The sequence below is a fragment of the Pocillopora verrucosa genome, chromosome 1, assembly GCF_036669915.1.
Source record: "Pocillopora verrucosa isolate sample1 chromosome 1, ASM3666991v2, whole genome shotgun sequence".
Taxonomy (NCBI): Eukaryota; Metazoa; Cnidaria; class Anthozoa; order Scleractinia; family Pocilloporidae; genus Pocillopora; species Pocillopora verrucosa.
The window spans coordinates 5,507,779-5,532,837 of NC_089312.1; the positions used below are offsets into that span (position 1 = coordinate 5,507,779).

The 25,059-nt window shown below is 36.6% G+C and overlaps 1 protein-coding gene across 4 annotated transcripts; it reads right to left on the minus strand.

Annotated features, from left to right (window-relative positions):
* Positions 1-2,789: 2,789 nt before the first annotated feature.
* Positions 2,790-20,556, minus strand: LOC131791506 (2,3-bisphosphoglycerate-independent phosphoglycerate mutase-like). 4 transcript variants are annotated; one of them, XR_010715788.1, is made up of 9 exons: positions 20,416-20,556; positions 19,125-19,297; positions 17,065-17,181; positions 15,352-15,484; positions 14,591-14,769; positions 14,347-14,440; positions 13,952-14,061; positions 4,417-5,150; positions 2,790-3,837 (listed from the first exon to the last, which is right to left on the minus strand). XR_010715788.1 is itself a non-coding variant. In XM_066158807.1 (8 exons), the coding sequence occupies exons 1-8, from the start codon at positions 20,483-20,485 to the stop codon at positions 3,772-3,774; spliced, it is 942 nt and encodes a 313-aa protein (XP_066014904.1). In that variant the 5' UTR covers positions 20,486-20,556; the 3' UTR covers positions 3,567-3,771. The 4 variants fall into 4 exon arrangements, 3 of the variants coding, with proteins under 3 accessions (XP_066014904.1, XP_066014912.1, XP_058964829.2); XM_066158807.1 differs by lacking the exon at positions 4,417-5,150 and having other exon boundaries at positions 3,567-3,837; XM_066158815.1 differs by lacking the exons at positions 2,790-3,837; positions 4,417-5,150 and adding an exon at positions 3,862-3,880.
* Positions 20,557-25,059: the final 4,503 nt, after the last annotated feature.

Here is a 25,059-nt window from a genome sequence, read left to right on the forward strand (position 1 = left end):
ATATTACTTATTAATATTTATTTCGACATTCTTCGCTGCGATTACAACAATAACAGCATTTTCATGTTTTTATACCCGGTGAACTGTTTATGGCGACACGTTCTTTCTGGTTCCTACTCAGAAGCGGAAATATAAGAAAGAAAAACTGAAGAAAAAACCTTCTTAAAAATTACGTCATTGGGGAAAATGTGATTGCAAAGGTAGGAGAGAAGTAAACATAAAAATAATTTATTTACAACCCTTCTTTTCTGGCATAAGGGTAATTCCATAATATTATGATAATTCAAATTGTTCTTATTGTCAAATGTGTAGAATGAAGCTCAGAGAAGTTTCAATGAAAGTGTCAGTCAAACATAGCAGTTTCTAAAAAAATAGTATTTGTCATGATAATTGTGATATAAATGGATCTTGTCGTTTTCTGAACAGCCCTGGAATCTGCGAAAATATATTTCAGGTATTTACTAAAAAGTTCGATACAAGGAAAGATAAGATTAGACGTCAGTTAAATTTGACGGAAAAAGAATCCAGTTAAGGGCAGATCTTTCGACTCAGAAGGAAAAATTTGGTATTTTTGCAACCTCAATATGTAAACATCGCAATTATGAATAACTACATAAGCGTTCTTCAAGAGCCGATGAAAAAATTCATTGTTACTCAGGTCTGCCATCAAATACTGCGCAGCCTTAAAAAGGGAATTACGAATAGAACGTTTTTCACTGATTCTTGATATTTTCCATATTACTTGTTAATATTTATTTCGACATTCTTCGCTGCGATTACAACATTAACAACATTTTCATGTTTTTATATCCGGTGAACTGTTTATGGCGACACGTTCTTTCTGGTTCCTACTCAGAATCGGAAATAAAAGAAAGAAAAACTGAAGAAAAAAACCTTCTTAAGAATTAAGTCATTGAGGAAAATGTGATTGCAAAGGTAGGGGAGAAGTAAACATAAAAATAATTTATTTACAACCCTTCTTTTCTAGCATAAGGGTAATTCCATAATATTATAATAATTCAAATTGTTTTTATTGTGAAATGTGTAGAATGTAGCTCAGAGAAGTTTCAATGAAAGTGTCAGTCAAACATAGCAGTTTCTAAAAAATAGTATTTGTCATGATAATTGTGATATAAATGGATCTTGTCGTTTTCTGAACAGCCTTGGAATCTGAGGTATGTAATGAGAACATTAACCGAGAACATACAGGGGGATTTTCCCCGATAAATTAAATGCATTCTTGATCATTTTACTTTATTTGAGTATATTATTTAAACTCAACTCAATCTTCAAACTTCCCCTCAGCCCACCAGCTGAAAACAGGACGATGGTGTCCAGAAGGGCTTTCTGGGGTTTTATTATTGCTTTCTGTAAGCACTGTTGTCTTTATTTCCTAGAGTGTAATTTTAAGCGACTAAATATGTCATTTAAACCTGTTTCAAAAGATTGGAAATAACTACTTTTAGACTGAAAGTATGGTTCTTATGAGAGTACCTTATGTTTTCCTCAAGTATTCTCGCCCGAATAATATCAACTCGGGAGAAAGTAAGTGACACGCGCACGGGAGAGACACACTGTAGAGGAATTTTGCTAGAGGAAAGTACGAAAATAGAGTTACTGCTGCCTGGGAAATTGTGAGAAAATACGGCACCGAAGTTTATTTTCGCCTCTCTCTCGAGTCCGATTGATTACGTTCGCTGCAAACCATGTTCGTGACTTAATTTATGTAGGGCATAAGGTCGACAAAACAAAATACGTTATTGCTGTTCTTCGTTCAATTTCCAACTTCATTGTACTACAAAACGATGGTCTCTTCAATTATATAAAAAAAAAAAAGATAGAAAAGAAAACAGAAAATCCACGGTGCTCAGAATCTTTTACTTTTCGTTGTTCGGCACTGAATGCGCTCTCGCGTAATTATGACATTTGCATTTCCCATGGAAAAAACCTGTCCAAACGGCGCTTGGTTAGAAAATTTCAGCCGACAAATTTTGAAAGCAAACCGATAACCGAAAGAAAAGATCAATTATATGTCTAACGGAAAAAAATATCTTAATAACGGTGTAAATTTATCGTGCGCTGGTTAATTTCATTCGACATGCGATATTTTTTTTATCAACTCCGTTTTTCGATCATTGCGCGATGCATGATGCTGAAATCGAGAATTACGAGCCGACTCAGCTTAACACTTTGCTCGAGCGATCCAACGCCAAAATTAAAAACAAACATGGTTAAACCTCGGAAACGACGATTCCATTTCATCGAAATGGATTCGGACAAAGACTGAACAATTCCTTGAACTGTTTAGCGGGACTTTGAACTTTTTTGCGCCTTACAGATGTGCAGATATCATTGCATATTATTGTTTTGACCGTACGCGGTTGTTTTGACCGAACGCACGGTTGGAATAAATTATTTTTGCACTTGATGCGCGCGCTTTGCTTATGCTTAATTATGATAAGCCATCGCGTATTTTTCCATGTATATTATTAACACGTAATCACATGATTTTTCTCGTGCAATTTGGGATAAACAAGCAGTTGTTAATTTTTTCAAAGACCACAAAATTGCACAAGCCCTATGGGCTCGTACAATTTTGTTAGTCTATAATAAAATTTACTCGTGCTTATTTATTCCAAATTGCACTCGAAATCATGTGATTACCTATACAAAACAAGGAATTTAATGACGTCTGTGCCGTCTAGATATCTCTGAATATCTACAGATCATGTCAGGTTTCAAAGCATCAGCGAGTAATGCACTTAAGTTACGAACGTTATCCTTTCTTGGCCAATTTTTCAATCGCTATAAGATGTAATAATCTTGAAATATTGACCTTAAACTTCTACAAAACCATTTGGAATTCTAATATAGACCACATGAGGTCTATATTAGAGCAAGATGTGTGTATACACGGGAAGGGTGAAGTCTAAAGCTTCATTAATTCTTTGGAATGTGTGATACTGATGATACAGTTTCCTCTATTGTTCCTCTTTTACTCCTCATCAGTACTATTGTTATATCTTTCCAGTGTGATGTCTATTCCACATAGTTTTCATATAACCAGTCTCCGCGTTGTCTAACGTATATAGCTTTTCATAAAAACGTTATTTCAAGTTTAGCGTTTCCTTAAACGTCTCTGAAAACAAGCTTCCATTCAAGATGCTCTGTTTCAATAGCTTTGGTGAAGTGTACTCTCATTTTCTCTTGGTTTTACAAGCAATTGCACTAATAGTGGAAGTACGCCTTCAACGAGTTGTCCCATCGTTTCACTCAACTCAGCTCTTGCAAGCTCCAAAAGGACATTACGTGGAACTGAATTTCACCTTGAAGATTTTACATCCAACACCATGCATTGATGACATGTACCTTGAGGTTCGCGATGGAAACAACGAGTCTTCCAATCTTCTTGGCGTATTTTGTGGGAGGAATATTTCTAGTACTGTGCGATCCAGTGGACAGAACTTGTGGTTGAGAAAATCAGATAAATTCAATCACTGGTGGCTCTATAAAAATTTCAGCGGTTCATACAGTAACAAAACAGCTAATACAACAGGCAAGCATTGACTAACTGAATTTTTAATAAGCCACTGAAAGACAGTGCGTATTTTGAGAGTTTTACACTTCTGATGAAAGGAAAATGGCCATAGCTAATGCTTCTTGTATTCAACTGCTTTTGTAATTCCTAAGAATTCTTCTTTTTTTTTTTTTCCAGTCAAACCCAACCTTGAGAAAGTAGTCGAGACTCAGTTCGTTCTTTTCAATCATTCCTCATCTCTTTGGTGTCCAGCACAAGGTGCACCAGCACCAGTCATTGTTTGGAGAAAGAACGGCATTCTGGTACAGAACAGTACAAGTGTACTATATCAGCTGAACATTACTGGAGAAAACAATGACAATTACAGCTGTGAGGTGAACACACAGGATGGTGTTGACAAGAAACGAATCCATCTTGTCATCGAGAGTGAGTTTTAGTTACAAAAATGTGATTCTTAACCCAATCAGACTAACAGGGAAATATATCGGAAATTGCAGAGTTTCTTTTCATTGCCGGTAAAATTAACAAATCCTGACGCTTTTTAACCTGGCTTCGCATCTAAGAGGCTGACAAAATACTTTTGTTGATCCAGCACTAAATTCCCTTTACTTACACTGGATTGTCATTGACTGTTACAGGGCAATTCAGTATTATCAACTGAGTTGATAACGTAAACTGGCCACCGTAAAGAGTTTGAAAGCCGACGTCTCGAGCGTTAGCCCTTCGTTAGAGCGAAAGACACAGCGCCACAGTTTCTTTAGAAACTAACCCCCTTTAGTATTGAGTGTTCATGAGACACCTTGAGGCTTTTTCAGAGGACTCAAATGCACTCTTTCAGCAATTCCGACAAAAAGACTTACAGGTATTCACTAACTTACATCAACGATACGATATTAACAGCATATCTTCTTTTTCTAGGGTGTCCAGATCCCTGCCGGTGTACCACGGCAGATGGAATTATGCGCGCAGGTACCCGCATTGAATGTAAAGGAAAACATTTACAGTTTGTTCCACGTCGCTTGCCCTGTTCTACAGAGAAATTGTAAGCATATCAGCTCTTCTTTTGGAAGGGTGGGTTGGGGGAAGGGGGAAGGGGGGGGAGGAATACACAAAAACAAGAAAAGGCTTGAAACGTTCGACTTTAATCAAGGATACTGATCCCCTATTCAGGGATTTGGAAGACAACCAGATAGAGGAGCTCCCACCTGGAGTCTTCGAAAACAAAACCGAGTTGGCCGTCTTGTAAGTAAACAATATATATGCTTACGTTGATATTAACGCGCAATTATTTACGCATTGCTAAATGTCTGACGCTTAGTAAGATAAAATGAGGCAGGGAGAATTCGAAAGGTGACCTTCCTTCCAAATTTTCTCTATATAGTTGTATAGCTTCGCCCACCCCTCCCGCCTCTTCACTCTCTTTACCAATACAGCAGTGATACTCTCCTGTGTGATTGCTAAATAAAGTTTCAACTCTTCCAGATGGCTACATTCCAAGATCAAGAGGTTGCGAAATGATTCATTTTCTCAGTTAGTCAAGCTGCGGTGGCTGTAAGTGCAAAGTGGCCATCATATCGGCTAGTACACAGCCTTCTCAAATATGAAAAAAAATCTATAATGACAAAATATAGATTAGCTTTTACTCGCTCAAGCAATCATGATTACTAATGAAAGAAAGATCTTACTGAATTCAGTCCATTTCTTAAGTATTTAATTTACCAAATGCCGGTTTGAAATTGTTTATAAAAATCCCATCTTATTGTTATCAATCCCACTGCTTTCAAAAACATGGTTGGAGGGATGCATTTTACGTTATATTAATTTGACGTATTCAGCCCAAACCATCACCTGGTCTAATGTCATAATATCAATCCAAGAGAATACAATCTGATAAACTTTTTACATTCTCTTAACCAATGCCAATACATTTAAAATTTTGCAGAAGGAAAAATTGACCTTTATCTTCAAATCAGGGTTCATTTTTTACCAGAAATCCGATCTCGATCATAACTTATCACTTAAAGTTTCAAAACAAATCAGAGGAACACCTTTCATGGGGTTTTTCCCTGACGCAAGCAATATGAAAGATAATCAAATTAGACTATTTGCATAGAGAAACTCAGCCATTCGGAAGGATGATCTCTCACGACTTCTCAAAAGAATCATAGTTCTCCAAACTCCAGCTCCATGCAGCTTCAGTTGCATGGAGGGACTTCAAAAAACTTTTTAAAATGATATTTAGGCTTACTACTCTCCTTCCGCATCAGGAGGTAACTCTTTTCCTTAGCTCCTGGATTCGCTCTTTACCCGTGCAAAATAAATAAACCTCAGCCCCCTTGCCCCAATCCATATTTACTCTCTTAGGACACTCCATAGCCTTTCAATGATATCTGCGTGGCACAGAAACCAATGACGACGCGACTAATTAAGAGAGGTTGTCAGTAATTTTCAAGAATCCGGCGACAAAAGCAAAAATTCAACTTCAGCTCCAAAAGACCCTTTTGGTGAACTGTTTTCACAAATAATATTCAAAAGTTCCAGAGAGTTTTTATTTTGGCAAAAAATACGAACGTTCGAAATCATACATTTTTCGCTTTTGAGATTTTTGCCATGAACGCGACCCCGGCCAGGCGGGTTACCTCACCTCACCTCACCTCAACAAACAGAATTCCAACCTAGAGTTGATTTGAAAATGTATCTAAACAGCTGGACTACACAAACATGCTATTTTAATTACGGTAACATTGGTAGCAATCTATAAAAGAAACCGAGCAAAACACCGCATGTATACACGAGTTTCATGCACAAGCGAGTATTTTCTTGCGACAACTACCTATTTCGAATATTTAATATGTGCGAGGATTTTATTTAGCTCACACTCACGTATTTACAACAACATTTATAGTTACATGTAATTTGCTCTAAAGTTATGCCAGTGGGATAGATTATAAATTAAAGAACAATATAAACTACGGGCCAATTTCAGCTAAAAACACGTCGACAGAGCTGGTAGCTTTGTAAACAGCGATTTGTTTATTTAGCACTCGAGAAAAATAAACTCAAAAACTTTACCTAAAACTGTGGTTTGTTCAATTATCAATAAAGGTAGGGTAATTTTTAAGTTAAACTGATATATTTAAATGAATCAAAACAGAAGTAGAGACCAAACACGTCGAGTTTTGTCCCAATAGCGTGTGATTTGCAATAGGAGTACAGCAGAGAAAATGACCGAACTCAGTGAAAATGCACGCTGTATATTTTGGTCTGGCGCGCTCGCTTTTCACGGGCCAAAAATAATATTTTTACATGATAAACACAAAGAATTGCTCGTTTAAAAGAGCTCTTTTATTTTATGTACATTTGTATACCCCCGATGTTATGGTCGTCTGAAATATGGTAAAATTCAGCCTACAAACGGAATACAAAACATACTGTACTTTACGCGGGTGGTTACAAACGAAAGAAAATTTAGTTGGAGATGAAATATAGTGGGAAAGCTATTCCAAGGGATGAAAAACAACTTATGAAAAAAATGAACCCAAGATAATTTTTCGTTGTCTTGTACGAGCGTTGTGAAAATGCACTGAAAGCCCGATAGAAATTATGCAAAATAGGTATGTTTTGGCCGATTTCGAACGTTCGTATTTCTTGCCAAAATAAAAACTCTCTGGAACTTTTGAATATTATTTTTGAAAACAGTTCACCAAAAGGGTCTTTTGGAGCAAATAAAAAAAAAATGAATTTTTGCTTCTGTCGCCGGATTCTTGAAAATTTCTGACAACCTCTCTTAATGACCTACATCATACATCATACATATTGGGATTCAAATCCAATATCTCAGCTCGCGTACTTACTAAATCTTGGTTTCAAATTTTAAATTTTATGCGTAGCAGAAGGGCCAGTTTAGAATTCACGATGGTAGGATCCAACTCCTACATCCCAACTAGTATATTTACCAATTTCCAGTTCCTAATTCTAATAGAAGTTGCATACCGAAAGATGGAAAAGACATTTGAATTTTAGTATAGAAAAATAAAAAAATTTCAACTGCATATATCTTTTGCTTTCTCATCAAAAAGAGACACTTTTCGATGAGAAAACTAAAGGTGTATGTATAAGCAATAAGTTTGCACTATTTAACTTGGATAACGGAAGTATATTATGGACTCTTAAATCTCAGCAGTTTTTAATATGCTTAGTTTTAAAAGCCCAGAATAGAATCAGGAACCTGGTTTTTACTAGCGCAGAATAGAACTTATATGCAGTGTATATCCTTTTTGTAGTGATTTGAAGTACAACCAAATAGAAGAGCTACCACCTGGAATCTTCACTTACAACACCGAGTTAACAGCATTGTGAGTAACACATTTATACGATCATATTTGAATACTTGATAAAGAGACGGTTTAACTGGTTAAAGAGACGCATTTTACCGACTAAGGTGAGATTTTTAACCAAATCCAGGATATATCCTTGATCAGTAAACTCGATACGACCTGTAGAAGAGCTATCACCTGAAGTCTCCCAAAACACAGGGATTATTAGTTATTTTTCATAAGAATATGAAAATTCTCCGTTATTCGTCCACTATATTCAAGGACAAGTATCCAGGCATATTGTTAAGTCAAACAGTTACATTCTGTTCGTTGTACTTTAATTGTAACTTCTGCAATAAGGGTCTAAAAGTGAAGAGTCCGTGAGGCCTACGCCATATCATGATGGGTTAGGGTTAGGGTGATAAGCTTAGGGATAGGGTTAGGGTGATATGGTTAGGATTAGGATCATGATACCACGATGTTTGCTTTTGCTTTTTTGTAAAATGTGTGCGATGTTGTAAGATTCACTTCTAGTTTCATTTTTTTTTTAAGATAGAAACTTTAACGAATCTAACCTATCGTGTAGGTGACTTATCCGCTCTACGTAGGAAATGGCGGCTCGAAATGTAGAACGTAGGCCTACGGGCCTATCGGCTGGCCTCTCCGCTGGCCACAAAGGGAATCAAATACAGCTGATTCTTGTTCACGTGGGGAATAAAAAGTAACAGAAACCGAGTTTCTTGTGCAGAAAGCGCATTGTAGAGTGAGCCAAATATATAGCAAGTCTCAAGGGGTGGATAAAGAAAGTAAAGAAATTAGTATGTTAATCAGTTGGGGTATGACATCATGGTATAGACAAAACTGTCTTTGGCCCGACATGATTAAGATACTAACTTCTTTCAAAGAACAAGAATCAGCTGTATTTGATTCCCTTCATGGCCGGTGGCACAGCCAGCCGAAAGGCCCGTAGGCCTACGTTCTATATTCCGAGCCGCCGTTTTCTACGGGGATCAGATAAGTCACCAACGCGATAGATTGGGTTCGTTAAAATTGCTATCCTAAAATTATGAAACTAGAAGTGGATCTTACAACATCGCACACATTTCACAAAACAACAAAAGCAAACATCATGGAATTATGATCCTAATCCTAACCATATCACCCTAACCCTATCCCTAAGCTTATCACCCTAACCCTAACCATATCACTTTAAACCTAACCCATCATGTATCGCGTAGGCCTCACGGACTCTTCACTTTTAGACCCTTATTGCAGAAGTTACAATTGAAGATGTTAGGGCCGAATGTACATTACACCCCGACAACATCTACCAAAGGCCAGAACTGTGGGACTTGATGGCGTGGCAGACTTTCAGATGGTGTTGCAGTACCCGTAGATGCCAAAAATGGAACGTAAAATTTCTTAATTAGACATAATCTTACAGAAAGGCAAATCGGTACAACTAAATGGATATTCAAATAGGCTTCCGCACCTTCGAAAAACTCGAATGATCACCTGGTAGTGAATTAACTGACTTTACAGCCTGTACCATAAGCGTCAGTGGGAGGCTTCAGTACTTAAATAATGAGAATACACGTCGTCGATCATAAAGGTGCGCATAAATCATGAGGAACGGCGTAATCTCCCTCAAACAACTGGTATCTGTCTTTTGCCAAAAACGGCAACGAACTAAAGAAAAAGTTGTTTCGCAAACTTTAAGACGTCATCTTAAAAGAGAAACAACCCATCCGTATGGGGAAATTTCCATATCTCCAAAAATGACTCCTTGTTGTGCGGCTTACGCATTCGAAACGAACGGCAGCAAAATAAATTACCCTTGTTAAGTACCTCACACTAAAGATACACTTTGGCGAAATGGTGATTCGCTCGCATGGGAAACTTTTACCCATTTTGCTTAAATACCCCGTCAAAAGATTTTTTTGCTGATATAACTGGGGTGGAAAAAAATCCTTGGACGACCATGAAGACTGACGAACGGCTTCACCTCGAGACGTCAGCTTTAGAAAATAGTCTTAGAAACGGTAACCAAGTAGTTACATTATCAACTCAGTTGATAAAATCAAACTTTCTTATTAAACCCCCCCTACCCCACCCCAGCACCACAGTTTCTTAAAGAACTTGCTCGTTTTATTTAAAAAAGCAAACAATCAAACACATCCCCACACACACACACAAAAACAAATGAACACAAAACTAGACAAAAACCCTTCGGACCGTAAAAATGGGGCAGGCAAGCTCGGTCCAAAGTCTCTTTCTGACAACAAAAATCCAGTAAAATGAAGGAAGATGGTTCGAACTCCTAAAGAGCGACCCGTAACTCAGTTGGAAAAGTGTATACCAACGGAAGAGTTAGATGATACTTAAGACGTTTGTGACGTGCGTTATATTTTGATGAACTAAATGCCAATTATTTATTCGACAAAGCTTCGTAAAGCGTTGAGAAAGAGGACAACTGAGTGTAATATGAAATTAGCGAGGATGTTGGGATTTATTAACTCAAGCCATGTAACGGCTTCGAGCTCCTTGAGAGGATCGGCAATAAGAGGCAACATTGCCCATTGTTGAAATGAAGAATCAAACTGAATCATTCGACGTTTGTTAAGAGATCTTAAAGTATGTTGCGTTTCGATAACCTTAATGGAAATTGTTGTATCGACCACAGATTCGCAAAGCATTGCAAAAAAGAGGACAAATGAGAACAGCATGACATTATCGATGTATAATTATCATCTGACTCAAACCCTGTACGCTTCGAGCTGTTTGAAGACGATTATTAACCTGGAGGCAACATTGCCGACTTGTGAAATATAGAAATAGACTGAATAATTTCGATCAGCTAAATGCAAACCATTTTATTGACCACAGACCCGAAAGAGGACAATCAGATTGTAATGTGACATTACTAATGATGTAATGATTCACTAACTCAAACACTGTAAGCTTTGAGCTGTTTGAAGGCAATCTTCTACTCAGAAGCAAAGAGGCACACTATCAAAATGAAGATTAAAAAGGATTCTTTAGACAGTTGTAAAGATATCTTGAAAATGTTGAAATTTCGCTGATTTTTTTCGTGACCACAGAAGATGCGTTGCGAAAGTGGACAACTAACTGTTATATGACTGTCATGGTCATGCTTCACTAACTCCGCCCGAGTAAACTTCGAGGGCAATTGAGAACAATATGATATTATCGATGTATAATTTTTAACTAACTCAAACTCGGCACGCTTCGAGCTGTTTGAAGACGGTCATCAACCCAAAAGGCAACATCTTGTAGTGATAAAACAAAGAATTAAACTGAGTCCTTTGAAGTTTGTTCAGACGTGTTGAAGAAGATGGCTTTTCAGTCAACTTAATGCAACCTATTTTATCGACCACATATTCGAAAGAGGACGATCGAGTATAATGTGACATAAGTTATAATATAACGAGTCACCAACTCAAACGCTGTAAGCTTCAAGCTGTTCGAAGACGATCAGCGACTCGGAAGCAAAGTTTCATACTGATAACATAAACAGTAACAAGGATTCTTTAGACGGTTGTTAAGATATCTTGAAAATGTTGACATTTCGCTGAGCCTAGTACGCATTGTATCAGCGACTACATGCAGACACGAAAGGTATGAAAAGCATTGCGAAAGAGGACAACTGAGTGTTGTATTATTTAGGCGCTAAGAAGTAGATGACATTTCCAAGGATGAACGAAATGCGAATCAACAGAAAGTTGCCAGCTAAACATTAGCAACAACTTGAATTATACTACAACGAGTTCTCGATTTAATAGGTCTCATTTTCCTAGAAGTTTTTAAAAAGCTTACTACTCAAGAAAGGAATACGCTTTCATTTGCACTAATCTAAAATTAAAAACTCAAGAAGGCACATTGGGCTCGATTAACTACGGATATCCTGTTGCATGACAAAAGGTGCTGTACTAGGCTCGTGTAATGCTATGTTGAAATAAACTTCTTGGTGTTTGGCTGATCAATATTCTTCGTGGTAGTTTGTGGCTCGCGTAGCCACGAAATTAGCTACTGGTTTGGCCAATCAGCTAGCGGTTTAGGAAAACAATACAGCTGTGGTCACAATAGGAATTCCCGTGAAATAAATTGCGTTGGATCGATAACTCCTCCAAGATCGTACTCTAGTGCGTCGGCTAACGAGCCATGTTCTCTTCTGTCAAATCAATTTCATTAGATCGCTTGCTTGAACGTTGAATGCGTTCTAAGTATTTCAAAACAAGGCTTGATCTGTTGGGAATGAACTTTTACACAACACAGAGACAAACAGCATTTATTTGTCTATTCCCCGCCAAAGTTACATTATGGCGCGAAATGAGTGAATTCCGAGTTGAGACATCGTATGCGAGATGGAAGCGAAAACTACATTCGTAACAATGTAATTTCTTCTTAGAATTTGGAAAAGTTGAATTTCTCAGCATGGAAACTGAATGGAGAATGGCAAATTTCGCGATTTAAAAGACGTTCAAGTCCGGTAAGTTACTTTCATTGGATTGTTATAACACATAAGATAATTTTTATTATGATAGCATTTGTATGTGGAATTTGTTAAACAGATTTGATTAATTCTCCTCGTAAATACAGTAGTAATTAGTTGGGTTAAATTCAGTAGCATGATTTGCTTCAACTTAGCATACATTCAGTGCAAAAATCAAAATTGTAACGCAATCGTTGCCTGTAGCAAAACAGGGCGGAAAAGTAAGATGATAAGTTTCTCGTGCGTCTACAGGTCAAGTCCTTGCTTGCCTTCTAATAAGTGTTACGGTGTCACGATTACTGTAATGTCATTATCACATTCTTGACAGGAAAGCTTGTCAAATCTTCTTGCTTTTAAGAACGTTTACGAGCATAAAAAGGTTGCGATATTTTTTTAATTTTTTATCACGCGGACACGATTATTTGCACGTTCACCGGAAATGAATTCACAGTCTTTACAAAGGATAATGGTCATTTGATAGCTTTCTTAGTATTCGGGCGCTGATAAAGAGCGCGGCAAAACCGTGGTGGCAATTTCTGTCTACGATTTCTGTCAACGATTTCTGTGGAATTGTAAGCAATCGGTTGCGTTTCCATTGCTTTGTTAACCACAGAGTATTCGATATATTTCTAAGGTGAAATACACTGAATGTAACTGATTTTTTTAACCGCAAAATTACAACAGTGACAAAACTTTACAAAAAGCTTCTACGCGTCTAGCGCTACAACCTCGAAGAAGAATAATTTAGTACAGATAGCATCCAATTTATGGTGAAACATTACTGCTCTTAAAGCAGAAATGCCCCATCTATTGTTGTCTGTTTTATTTGTTGTTGACAGAAATAAAACAGGCAAACCTTAATTTAGAAATGACCTGACCTATATTCTTCCATGTCATTGGTTTGTTGAGGAACTAAGTTGCTGAAGAGTAAGTTTCACATTACAAACCAAATCTGATTGGTGGACACAGTAACTTATATCCCAAAGAACTAATTAAAAATGTATTTGAGATCTGATTGGTTCATTCAGGAACTAAGATACCTAAAATTTCAAGTACACATTAAAATGGTGAAGTACACATTTAAATGGGGAGGTGTTTTAGATACTTGAAAAGTGACAACTGAATGAAATAGTTATTGGATACTGGGATCCAATATTAGACACTAGTATCCAATCTAAAACATCAGTACCCAATTTCAGATGCTAGCATCCAATTTTACAAACTAACATCCAGTTTTGAATACTTACATCCTGATTTTGGACACTGATGTCCCATTTTGGGCATGTGTCTTACTTTTAACACTAGGATCCAATTTTGGACACAAGTGTTGGATTTCAGACACTACTGCCCAATCTTAGAAACTACATGTATTTTCAGATTTTAGACACATTTCATGTCTGATTTTTAACACATGCTTTCAATTTTGGACAATGTCGGCTGATTTTGGACATGCTAGAGTCCAAATTTGGATCCTAGTGTCCCATAACAGTTGTCCTTTTTAAGTATCTAACCATTACATAACTCCTGACTTACTGAAATATTATTTCGTTCCTCTTTCTTCAAATAACAAGATATTATACTTACAAGATTAGATGGAATAACATTTGTTTCAAAAGGTGGCTTTATTCCAAAAGCTTCATTGATTTGCCTCATCCTGTCAGAACGGAAGTCAATAAAACAAAGGACATCTCCATCTGAAGAGAAATAAATAGCCAAAATAATTCATGATGGATATCATAAGCATTTAACTGATAAAAGTAACTAAGCTTTTTTAGTAAAAGATATTGCAGTAATACTTTAATGAGGAAAGCAATACTTTTTACTAGAAGATAAAAAAAATACAATTTGTTAATTAAAAGTTTGTACCATGTGATTTATAGCAAACTGTGTTCTTGCATCTTATGGTGAAAAAAATCAAATATGTACTGTCTATTAATACTCAGTTGCTTTCTCATCAGTTTTAAACACTCAACACAAACCTCTTATTCTTCCTTCAGGGTCCACAATAATGGGTTTCAGGAATTCATCTGTTTCACGCTTGTCTCCTTCTGCTTCATAGCGACCTTTGATAACCTTAAATGAAAAAAAAAAGCAAACTCAAACATAATATAAACAGAGACAATTTATAAACAGCAGGTGGAGGAATTGCATGCCTAATTGAAGGATCTTTGAGCCGGTCAGATACACCTTGCACAGTCTAATCAGTCAACTGTCTGTCTTTACCTCAATAACTTTATCTGGGGTAGTTTCTTCACCCTTTCCTTGCACCAAAGCTTCATAAGCAATCTGGATTCTCTCCCAACGCTTGTCTCTGTCCATTGCATAGTAACGGCCCACAACTGTGGCTAGTGAGCCATAATTGATGTCCTTCAGCTTCTTCAAGACTTGTTCCACATATGTCACTTAAAAAATGTTAAAGCAGGGATTTTGTTACTTCTTTCATTGATGGGTTTTACTCCCGAGATCTAATTGTTAATAGTCAATTCAAAGCTTCAACATTCCTCCCCCAACCCAGTATTTGAGTATTTGAAGATTGGTTTGTTCTAATTCCTATCCCTGCTGGGAGCAAAATTGTGTTTGAATGCCCATACCCAAGTGTTGGATTAAATGGTCAGTTTTCTTCTTTAATTTTAGAGGCAAAATCAGTGACTCTGACTTTCTACTCATTGACCAGGCTTTCAAAAACGAGACCTTGCAGACCTGAATGAACTCTTTACCTTTAAACATCTCCATATTTAAAGATACACTTGTATTCTTCTGAAAAGACATGACACTTTAGGTTCAAATTCCCCACCCCAGGCACAGATAATGGTCAAAACATCCATGGGTTGCCCAGAAAAGGAGAGAGCGGGATGGGGTGGGGATGTTGAAGCCTCAAATTGATTGGCACTTAATTTATGACACTAGTTATTATCATTATTATTACAATTAATTACTATTGGATAGTGTGGTGGTGAAGTAGCTTCCTTCAATATATTTTATACCTCCACTGGTTGGAGATGTGTCTCTTCCATCAGCAAAAAACTGTACATAACACTTGGGAACACCAAGCTCCTTAGCTGCATCAATCATTGACTCTAAATGATTGATGTGGGCGTGGACACCACCATCACTGACCTGTAGAAAAAAAAATTGTCCATAATGTATACTTTCACATCAAGTGTGCAAGTACAGTCCCACCTCTATCTTCTGGGTTTGTGCAGACTGGGCTGAACAGTCTGGATAATTGAAATTATGATCCATCAAATCTTTTTGCTCAATTATGCAACTGGTCTAAATGCAACACGTGCCTGAATATCCCCCAGCTAAAACTAGGTGATATCCAAGAATATCAGCCAAATGAAATTCCCCAATGTTCAAACCTTGAATCCATCATGATACAATGTAAGCCTTCAAATTATTTAATTAGATAAGGGAGTGTTTGTGGTTGTTGCAGAAGAAGGAAGATATTGTTTTTTTCATAAAGTTTGTACCTGCAGAGAACACTCCAAAGAACACTTCCCCTGCTTACGGTAAGTTGTTTGAAAACATTTTTCATGTGCATGGCAAAATATTAGAAGGATAATAAACACAATACCTCCTTACTGAGCCTAAAATAAAACCAATATTATTTAATCAATATTATCCAAGAATTAAAGGACATTTTCACATCATTGTGCATCCTACAAAAATTTCCCAAAGTACCTACAAAAAACCTTTAATTTATGACGACCAACATTTTACAACCTAAAATGCTGACCTAAATCAGTTTGTTTCAAGCTGCTACTAACAGTGTATGTACATTGCTAATTTTAGCATTCACTGAAGTTGTATTAATTTAATGGAGTAGAATCAACACTGATTCAGTACACTGCTTTGTTTGATGGTAAAAAGTTGTTAAGGATCTCAGATCTGACTAATTAATTCATATTGAATTCATAAAAAATGGGACCAGAGAAGTGAGTCCAAATAATCAAAAATCTGTGTACAGTGTAATTGATGTTCAGATGTTTGATGATTGACTACTTTCAATTTGGTTGATCTTAGCAGTATAAAGGGCATTGTCGTCTCTGAACCTGAACCATTACCGATTGTTATGTCACGTTAACTGTTCGTTTTTTACACAATTTTTCTTTTTTCTTAACCTGTCGGTAACCTGTTGGTTAGCTGTTGGTAGACTGTTGGTCAACTGTCGGCCGACAGGTTTTTTGGGGAGCTCTTCTTCACAATTACCCATGAATGTATGTTCCCACTCAACAATGAATTTGCACTGGTAGAGCATCTGACGGCGAAATCCAAAGGCCCAGGTTTTGTTTCCTTTAGCAGGGCTCACATCTTTTCCTTATCTCACTCTCTTGAAAAATGAATGACCTCTTTAGTCGAGTTAAATATTTGTCCTGTGAGATCTTAAGATCAAGATTACTTCACTTGATTAATAACTTAACCCTTTAACTCCTATGAGTGATCAAGACAGAATTTCTCTTTACAATATCGAAACAATATCAAGCAGAAAAGTTATGAGAGTAAAGGAAAATATTAATTAGGGGATTATATGTTGATCCAATATCAAATTCTCCAAACTAACATTGCAGCAAAAAATTATGGCAGACAGTAAGGAGAATTACTATTAAAATCTTGGGAGTTAAAGAGTTAATTGTTGATTATTAGTATATAGTTCAGACATATGAAAATGATCTTACTAAGACATGGTTACTCACCAAACCCAATAAATGAAACCTTCCATTAGAAGCCTTAGCTTTTTCTGCTGCTTCAGCAAAAACTTTGTTTGTTGAAAACTCCTTATTGTCAGAGGTCATGTTAATTCTAACAATATCCTACCAGAAAAAAAGGACAAGTAATAATGTAAGGCATGAGTGATTAAGAGTAGCCATAATTTTAATTACAAATGTTAAATAAACAAATTTTATAAGTGTACAGATTGATATGGACCCTTACTATGTCACTGGCTTAAACATACCCAATCTCCATGGACTTATTAACAAGGACCATCTCCTTTCTACAATGATGTTTTTAGACAGATTATTAAAGGATGTGTCTACAGAACACTTTGAATCTCCATCCAAATCACTGTGCTTCAAAACCTTAACTGGCTGTGGGTAGTTTGATTGAGTGTTATTTCATGATCCAATTTTTTTGCAGCTCATAAATCTGAATCAAATTCATTTGGCAGTTTTTTTAACAATTAAGGTTCCTAAAACAGTGTCTTGTCATTGCCTAGGAGAATAACCTGAATCAGATATTTAACTTTCATGCATCATACATGATTATAATTATAATGAGCTCAGAGTTATTTTTGTATTTTGATTGGCTCCTAATTTTGATCCAATGGAAGACAGACATATAGATGACACCTTCATTAAAAACTTTATGCTCCTTTTTAATCACACATACAAGAGTGTGATAAGAACATCAGTGACACACTCAGCTGTGCCTTAAGTGCCCCTCTTTTGTTGTAACCCTATTTGGCATCATCTGCAATTGATTAAACAATTATTGGAAGAGGTTGTGCATAATATCATGAAGTATCAATGCCAAGGTATGAGTTATCTACCAAAGCAGAAGGCTGAGGCAGATAACGCAGACATGAAGTTTGATAAAAACTCGGTGAATCAAATATTTTTTTCTATTGTAAATTTGCTAAACAATCTGCAGAAGTCAGGCACTTCTCTCTGAGTTCAAAACATTTTGAGAATACTACATGTGCATGGATGAAGGGCTTGGAAACTAGCCAAACTTTGAACTTGACATGGTAACCCAATATCTGCTACAGATATCAATCACACATGCTATTGACTGCATGCTCTCAACCAATCAGAATTTCCATAGTAAGTCTAATGTGTTATAACATTGAATAAACACATGGCAACATGGGTCTATTTTTTTAGGGATCATCTCTCACCCCATTCCCCCTCCTTCCCTAAACTCTGCTACTGATTATAAAGAATCACTGGTTGAAAAGGTCATAGACAGGCCTACACAGACTCCCCTGTGTGGTTTTACGTTTGCGACACAAAAGCCTTTAATTTAAGCTTCGCTCTGATGAGTATGTCTTTTAGCGATTTACCTCTTTTGTATGATATAATCGGAGACGTTTTGTAAATTGTTTTCAGCAGTGGCTGATTTTGGATGAGGTTCCATTCTTGCATCAGTATTTGTTTTAAATTTTTAACCCCTGGGTGGTATGCTGTCACAAAAGGCAATATTTTGCCTGTAGTTTTTTTGGTTTGTTTTTTAAGTGTCGACTGCCTTGCGGCAAACGAGACCTCAGTTAACATTTTTTCAATTAGGCTTTTTGGGTAACCACGTGCTTCAAGTCGTGTTTTGAAGGTAATGGGACTCAGTAGAATCCAATTTGGTGTGTAATCTGAGTGATTAACAAAATGGGATGACCACCAAACAGGAGTCCAACATGTTCATTATGAGTACAATTACAGATAATATTGGGCAACACAAAGTCCTATTGCCAATTCATCAAAACTGTGACAAAATTTGAAAACCAAACTAGCCATTCATTGTAACTCTGTAAGATACAGTTGATTCTACAAAATGCATCATAACAGCAGTGCACACACATGATACCTACGATCCAATTAGATAGCCATGACACTTGCACTGTCTAATTACAAGCATGATGCATATGCTGTCCAATTAGTACTCAAATCTGACTGGTCATAACCAATCATGTTTGAGAATCTTATTATAGCTTTGATTATACGAATAATCAAGATATGATGGCATAGTTTCCTATATTTCACACCTGGTACAAAACTCTTCCAGCTCCAATATTCAGATGTCCTACTTCACTGTTACCCATAAGTCCTGCAGGTAAGCCAACTGACAAACCAGAAGCATCTAGGGTGGTGTAAGCATTGTTTTGTCCAGTGCAAAATGCATCCATGACTGGTACCGTAGCATTAGCAATGGCATTTCCTGTATGAAGGCAGGTAAGTGAATGAGATTGCTTCACACTCTGACATTATTTAAGTTTTAGCATCACTGATTTATTTCCTTTTTCCACTTGGTTGTTTACTGAGTACAGTTATTTATCTCTGAAAAAATAGAACCTACAAACAACATCAAATTTGAGTGTAGGATATTGATAAGATACAGCACCCAAAGGCTTAGATATGACTGGGGTATAAATTTTCAAACATGTATTATTAATTTTAACCCTTTAATGTCCATGAGTGACCAAAACAGAATTTCTCCCTACAATGTAAATACAATATCAAGCAGATAAGTGATGAGAATAAAGAAAAACATCAATTAGGGGATTATAAGTTGATCCAATCTCAAATTCTCCAAACTAACATCACAAGTACTGTATGACAGACTAAAAGGAGAATTACCATTTAGATCTTGGGAGTTAAAGGGTTAAAAAATGTAAAAATCATGGCAAAACCAAGTTTAAATCTATAAATCTATGTAAAAATCATTCTCTGGTTCACATTTTCAGAAATGTTACACTTTTGGTCTCCAGTCTTCAACCCTTCAGGTTTAAGAATGGAAGCCAAAAGTTTTCATGTTGCTAAACATTTTGACATTTTCAAACACTGAACGCTGAATTCTTACCAAACATTCGTTACTAATACACTCGAGATGTCACGCAACAACGAGTCTGGATTCGGAGAACTACTGTGCGCACAAAATGCTTCGGTTCGCAATCTATGGGAATTTGATTGTCTGTAAACGTTTTACTACACACATTAAACATTAGCAAGTTATGTAAAAATCAGAAACATGGCGATATTCAAATATTGACATAAAAATAGATTAATGAGAGTCAGAGCGTGACGTGACAATTCTGTCAAGTTCGCACACTAAAAAATTACATAAATTTTTCAAGACCATGTTTATGTTCATGAACAAAAGCAACATATTTCTTAAATAAACATTTCTCAGTATCAACATCGCCGGATCAATGAAAGTGAAGACATATGTTCCAAACATGTACAGTACATACAGAATTTATCAATCGATCGCACTACAAATTGCTGAAATGAAGTCCACAAAAAGATATGTTTTGCCGACATGAAAAAAGCTGGTACCTTCTTTGTTTTCAGAGATGCCCCAGCCGTCGATAACAATCAAGCAGACATTCTTTTGAACTTGAACCATAATGAATTAAAGTTCCTCCACGAGAGAATCCTACAACTACATAAGCAGGTCAGAAGTCCGACACCAGCCGGTACCTGCTCACGGTGCATCGTGGGAAAGAACACGCGCGCTCAGAGTTCTGGGAGATTCAGACCCTTCCCTTCTTGAGGCCGTTAAAGTAGTGCACTCGTTAGCATTTATCGCATGCTCGTTGAGATACAAGCTGCAATTTCTTTATATATTATTGCACATTTTGTTACCACACAAGTGACCTCTTTCCCACAGGCAGGTTTGTTATCATAGATTAAATGTGCCCCTACCCTATGAGCCCTGCCTTGCACTAATCGGAAAAGGAAATTTAAACCATTTAAGACAATTATTATTGTGCGATTTTGACGGTAATCAGGTAAAAAAGTGGCTTTTACCATGACAATTGACCGCTTAACACATGATGAATGTGAGATTCAGAGCGAACAGAACGTGTGCGATGCTTAGAATATCATGTGAAGCACATGTGATTTCGGCCAAAGGTGGAAATCAGCTGACTAGCTCGCTATGTCTGAAGAAAACAATACAGAACATGTTTTTAACAAAGAAATTACCCAGAGAAATTTAAACGTAAAGAGTAGATGTTGTGGATCGTTCTATATACTGTAGACAGAGCAATTGACTGGCTTCGCAGTGGACAACGAAGATGGCTGTATCTTCTGTGTCCATTGTCTATAATGCAGATAATAAATAATAAATAATAATAATAATAAACTTTATTTACGTGTCAAATAAGATAGCAGTTTCCCACTAAATAAGGACACCTAAACTAGACTAATCTAATCTATATAAAACTATGCATTAAAAATTTATTGGAATATGATAAAAGAGCTCTTCCCATATAAAACTACCCTACCCCGAAATAGTAGACCCCATGTTTATAATACCCTACCCTGTATAATAAGATAATAACCTTAATATAATGAGATGATAAGATAATAATAATCACAACAATATGATCTTGATAATATTTAAAATATTTAAGATTTACATAAAATACAGTTCTTACAATTATTCAAAGAGATTAAACTTTGTATATCTACTTTATGTAAAGCGTTTTTAAATTCTTGCAGCGTTCTTAGTGCTCTTGTTTTTCCATCTAACTTAGACCAGATTACTGGACCTAAGTACCTAAGAGAGTGCTTACCATAGCGCGTAGTACTAACTCTAGGGATAATGAAATCATTGTTTCTTAAATTATATTTGTTGTTGTTAATAACAAACAGGTTCTTGATATTATTAGGGCACAGATCATTTTTAACTTTAAACATTAACACAGCTATGTCATGTAATCGCCTATTACGTAAGGTTTTTAAATTAGCCCTCTTAAGGAGGTCGCTATATGATGATATGCTATCACAATAAACAGCTCTAAGGGCCCGTTCTTGTACCCTCTCTAATTTTCTAGAATCACTAGCTTTGCAACAATTCCATACAATACTACAGTAAGTTAAATAAGGCAGAATAGCAGCCTTAAAAAGTTGTAATTTAGCCTTGGCTAAAAGCAAGCAGATAACTGTATCTCATCACCGTGGACAGTGTCGACCACTGTCGATAGCTGCATCTACCATAGACAACGTAGACAGTTGTAACTTCTGGACACAATATTAGTTAAGTGTTAGAATGTGCTCATAGACGAGTTAATATACATGAAATAAAAAATACGTGTTTGACGAGGCATGAGGTCAAGATGGCTAGATATTGGCCGAAATTTTTTGGTTTGCGTTTACGAATAAAAGAACGAGGCTACTATCCAGCTATCTTGACCGGAAAAGCTTGGTCAACAGAGGATTTTACTTTGTAGCGAATATATTTCGCTTTAACACGAATCAAGAATATTAGAGCGAAGAAAGAAAGCCAACTGTAATTAGAGCACCGAATAAACTCCTGAGAATTGTTTATGCTTTCTCTGTTTTGACTTCCTTCTACCGCTTTTTACACTCCAACGCGGCATTGTCCAAAAACTATGAACTACTTAAGTCTGCTAAACATAATTTTTTTTCTTGCGTGGAATCAAAGCGGGCAATCCCGAGCGGGCAAGATGGGGCCATCTGGCTCGTTCGGGTACCCAATGAGAACACAGGATTCGCTTTATTATGCCCACTGGCGCTACTAACTATCTAATAAGTGATATGCTGTTCTCCTCTGAGGTATGTACCAACAAGCCTGTTCCCAGGCTACAACTGATCTTACACTGATTTCACTGCGATGAGTGTGAAAACAGTATCAAAAAGGAAAACTATACCAAATCACAAGACGTAAATTAAATTCATTGATATACGTACTTGGCGAATCTGATGGGATAGAGGCATGAATTGTTTAGCAAGGTTTCTTAGGAGGGCTGCAAATCAAATTTACTTTCTCCGTAAGGACAAAACATTAGTAATAATTTGAGTCAGTTATTGAGGTCGCCATGAGACCAGTTCTAATCAGGTAAATCTCACCAGACCGTTAATTCGTCCGAATTACGATTGCGTGGGAATTCTAATGACAACACCAGGCCTACGGTTTATTTATAAGAATTCCCTAAGAGGTTATTAGATTAATTTACGTACACAATGAATTAGGACGAAATGTTATGGTGATATTTTGATTGCGCTCATTGAGGGTTACCATAAGAACACTTTCACGGTTGTTATCATCGAATTGCAAGGTCGTGAGGCGAGTCTTGATTCACGAGCCTTGATTCAGAGCATATTAAAACATCAAACCGTAACAATATGAGCATATTTGTAAATCAAGAGAAGAAGCTGGTACATCTCTGTTTTAAAAGAATTAAGCACTAGTTGCGCGTCAACGGGAAAAGCATAAAAATATACTGGTGAATATTGAAGAAAACAGGAAGAGATCTCAAGGGTTCGTCTATGTTTCGAGACTGTTAAAGAAAAATGGCAACGAGAAGAGTAGTTTTCCTGCACGCGCCTGATAAACCTCTGCACTTTTCTACGCGGCTTTTCCTGAGGTCTGCTTTTTTCGTGAAGTTAAACACGTCGAGCCACTCGCAAAATTGCTGTTGGGAATATATATTTTTTCTCGACTCAGAAAATTGCTTCTAAGTAAGGAGGCAGCCTCCCACTTTCACAATCTCCAACATGGCCAGAGTAGGATTCTGACAAAAACAGATCGAAGATTGGTATTGATTAAAATCTTGATATCGATTTGATAAAATCCTTACGAAATGCTTAAGATACGTAAGCCATCTTGTCATGTCTCTTTTACGTTCTGGTGGCAGCCGTTGTTTGGAGTTCTTCTTTGCTCTCGTTCCTACGCAACTGAAAACTTTTAATGCCGGCTCGAAATTGTCTGTTGATACCACTGTAAATAAGAGGGTTGAAGAGCGAATTACATTATCGAAGAAAGAGAATAACATGATTAATAACTGTAAATGTCTCTGTTACCTGTAAAGACATGTACGTGTACACAAGATAAAAAACAAACAGCGGGGACTGACTATGATGGCCAAAGTCTTTGCTCCTTTAAGTTCCCACTTCAACCTTCGTTTGGAGTGTCCCGATCCTACAGGATCACATTGCGTCGATTGAGAGTTAATTCTTCGCGCGTGCGAACGAGCAACGGTGAATATGTTCCAGTAAACAAACGTCATCACACAAACTGGGTTGACGAAACTCGCTATCGCGATAAAGGTTACACCCATTTAATAAAAAATACTGCTGCAGATTTTTATTGTTGTTGGAATTTTTGACCAAAAATAGTAAGGCAGTGCATGAGACAATCGCTGCTGGCGATGGCAACCATTTCGGGGACAGGATTATTGATTAAAGCACATCAACATTAAACTTCGACCAGCATGATTTCTATCTTAGAAGTTGCTTGTGTAAGCCTTCAGCAAACTACCAGTGACAATATTAATGAAAATATAGAGTAATAATAACAATGACAATAATATTAACAATTCATAATGATATCAAGATGTTCCACTTCAAACAAATAGAAGGATTTAAAATTAAAAAAATATGAGAAATCAAAGACTTCACAATGATAACTAAATTATACTTAAATTTATTAAAACAGCTTTGGTCTTAAACAGGATCTGCTTGGAAGGTGGACATATCTTTTTTAGTGTCTTTATTATTGTTATTATTATTACTGCTTTTTAAATAAAACGCACATATCAGTGATTCTTCAGAACTAGGATGAAAATTATAAAGTAAGAAATCCTCGTGTTTTAATTCATTATAAAAAGACAGTGGTCTCTCTTTCCTTAAAGTTCGTGAATAACATAATCAACTGATATGTAGCTTTTATTGAAAAATCATCTTTACAAACTTTGCAAAGTTTGGTAAGGTCACAAATACTAGCGGCATAAACAGAAAGGCTAAGAAACATTTTTGAAAGAACGATCGCATCAAAAGATTGACTATTTACTTTTAGGAGAATCCTATTTGCGCAGGCTTTTGACTATGATGAAAATATTTTGGCTTCATAGAACTTCACCTTGATATATAAAATAAACTTGCAATTAATTTCTTGTGTAACTCCTTACAAATGGAGGCTACCATACTGTTTGATGTTACATCATAGGAAGG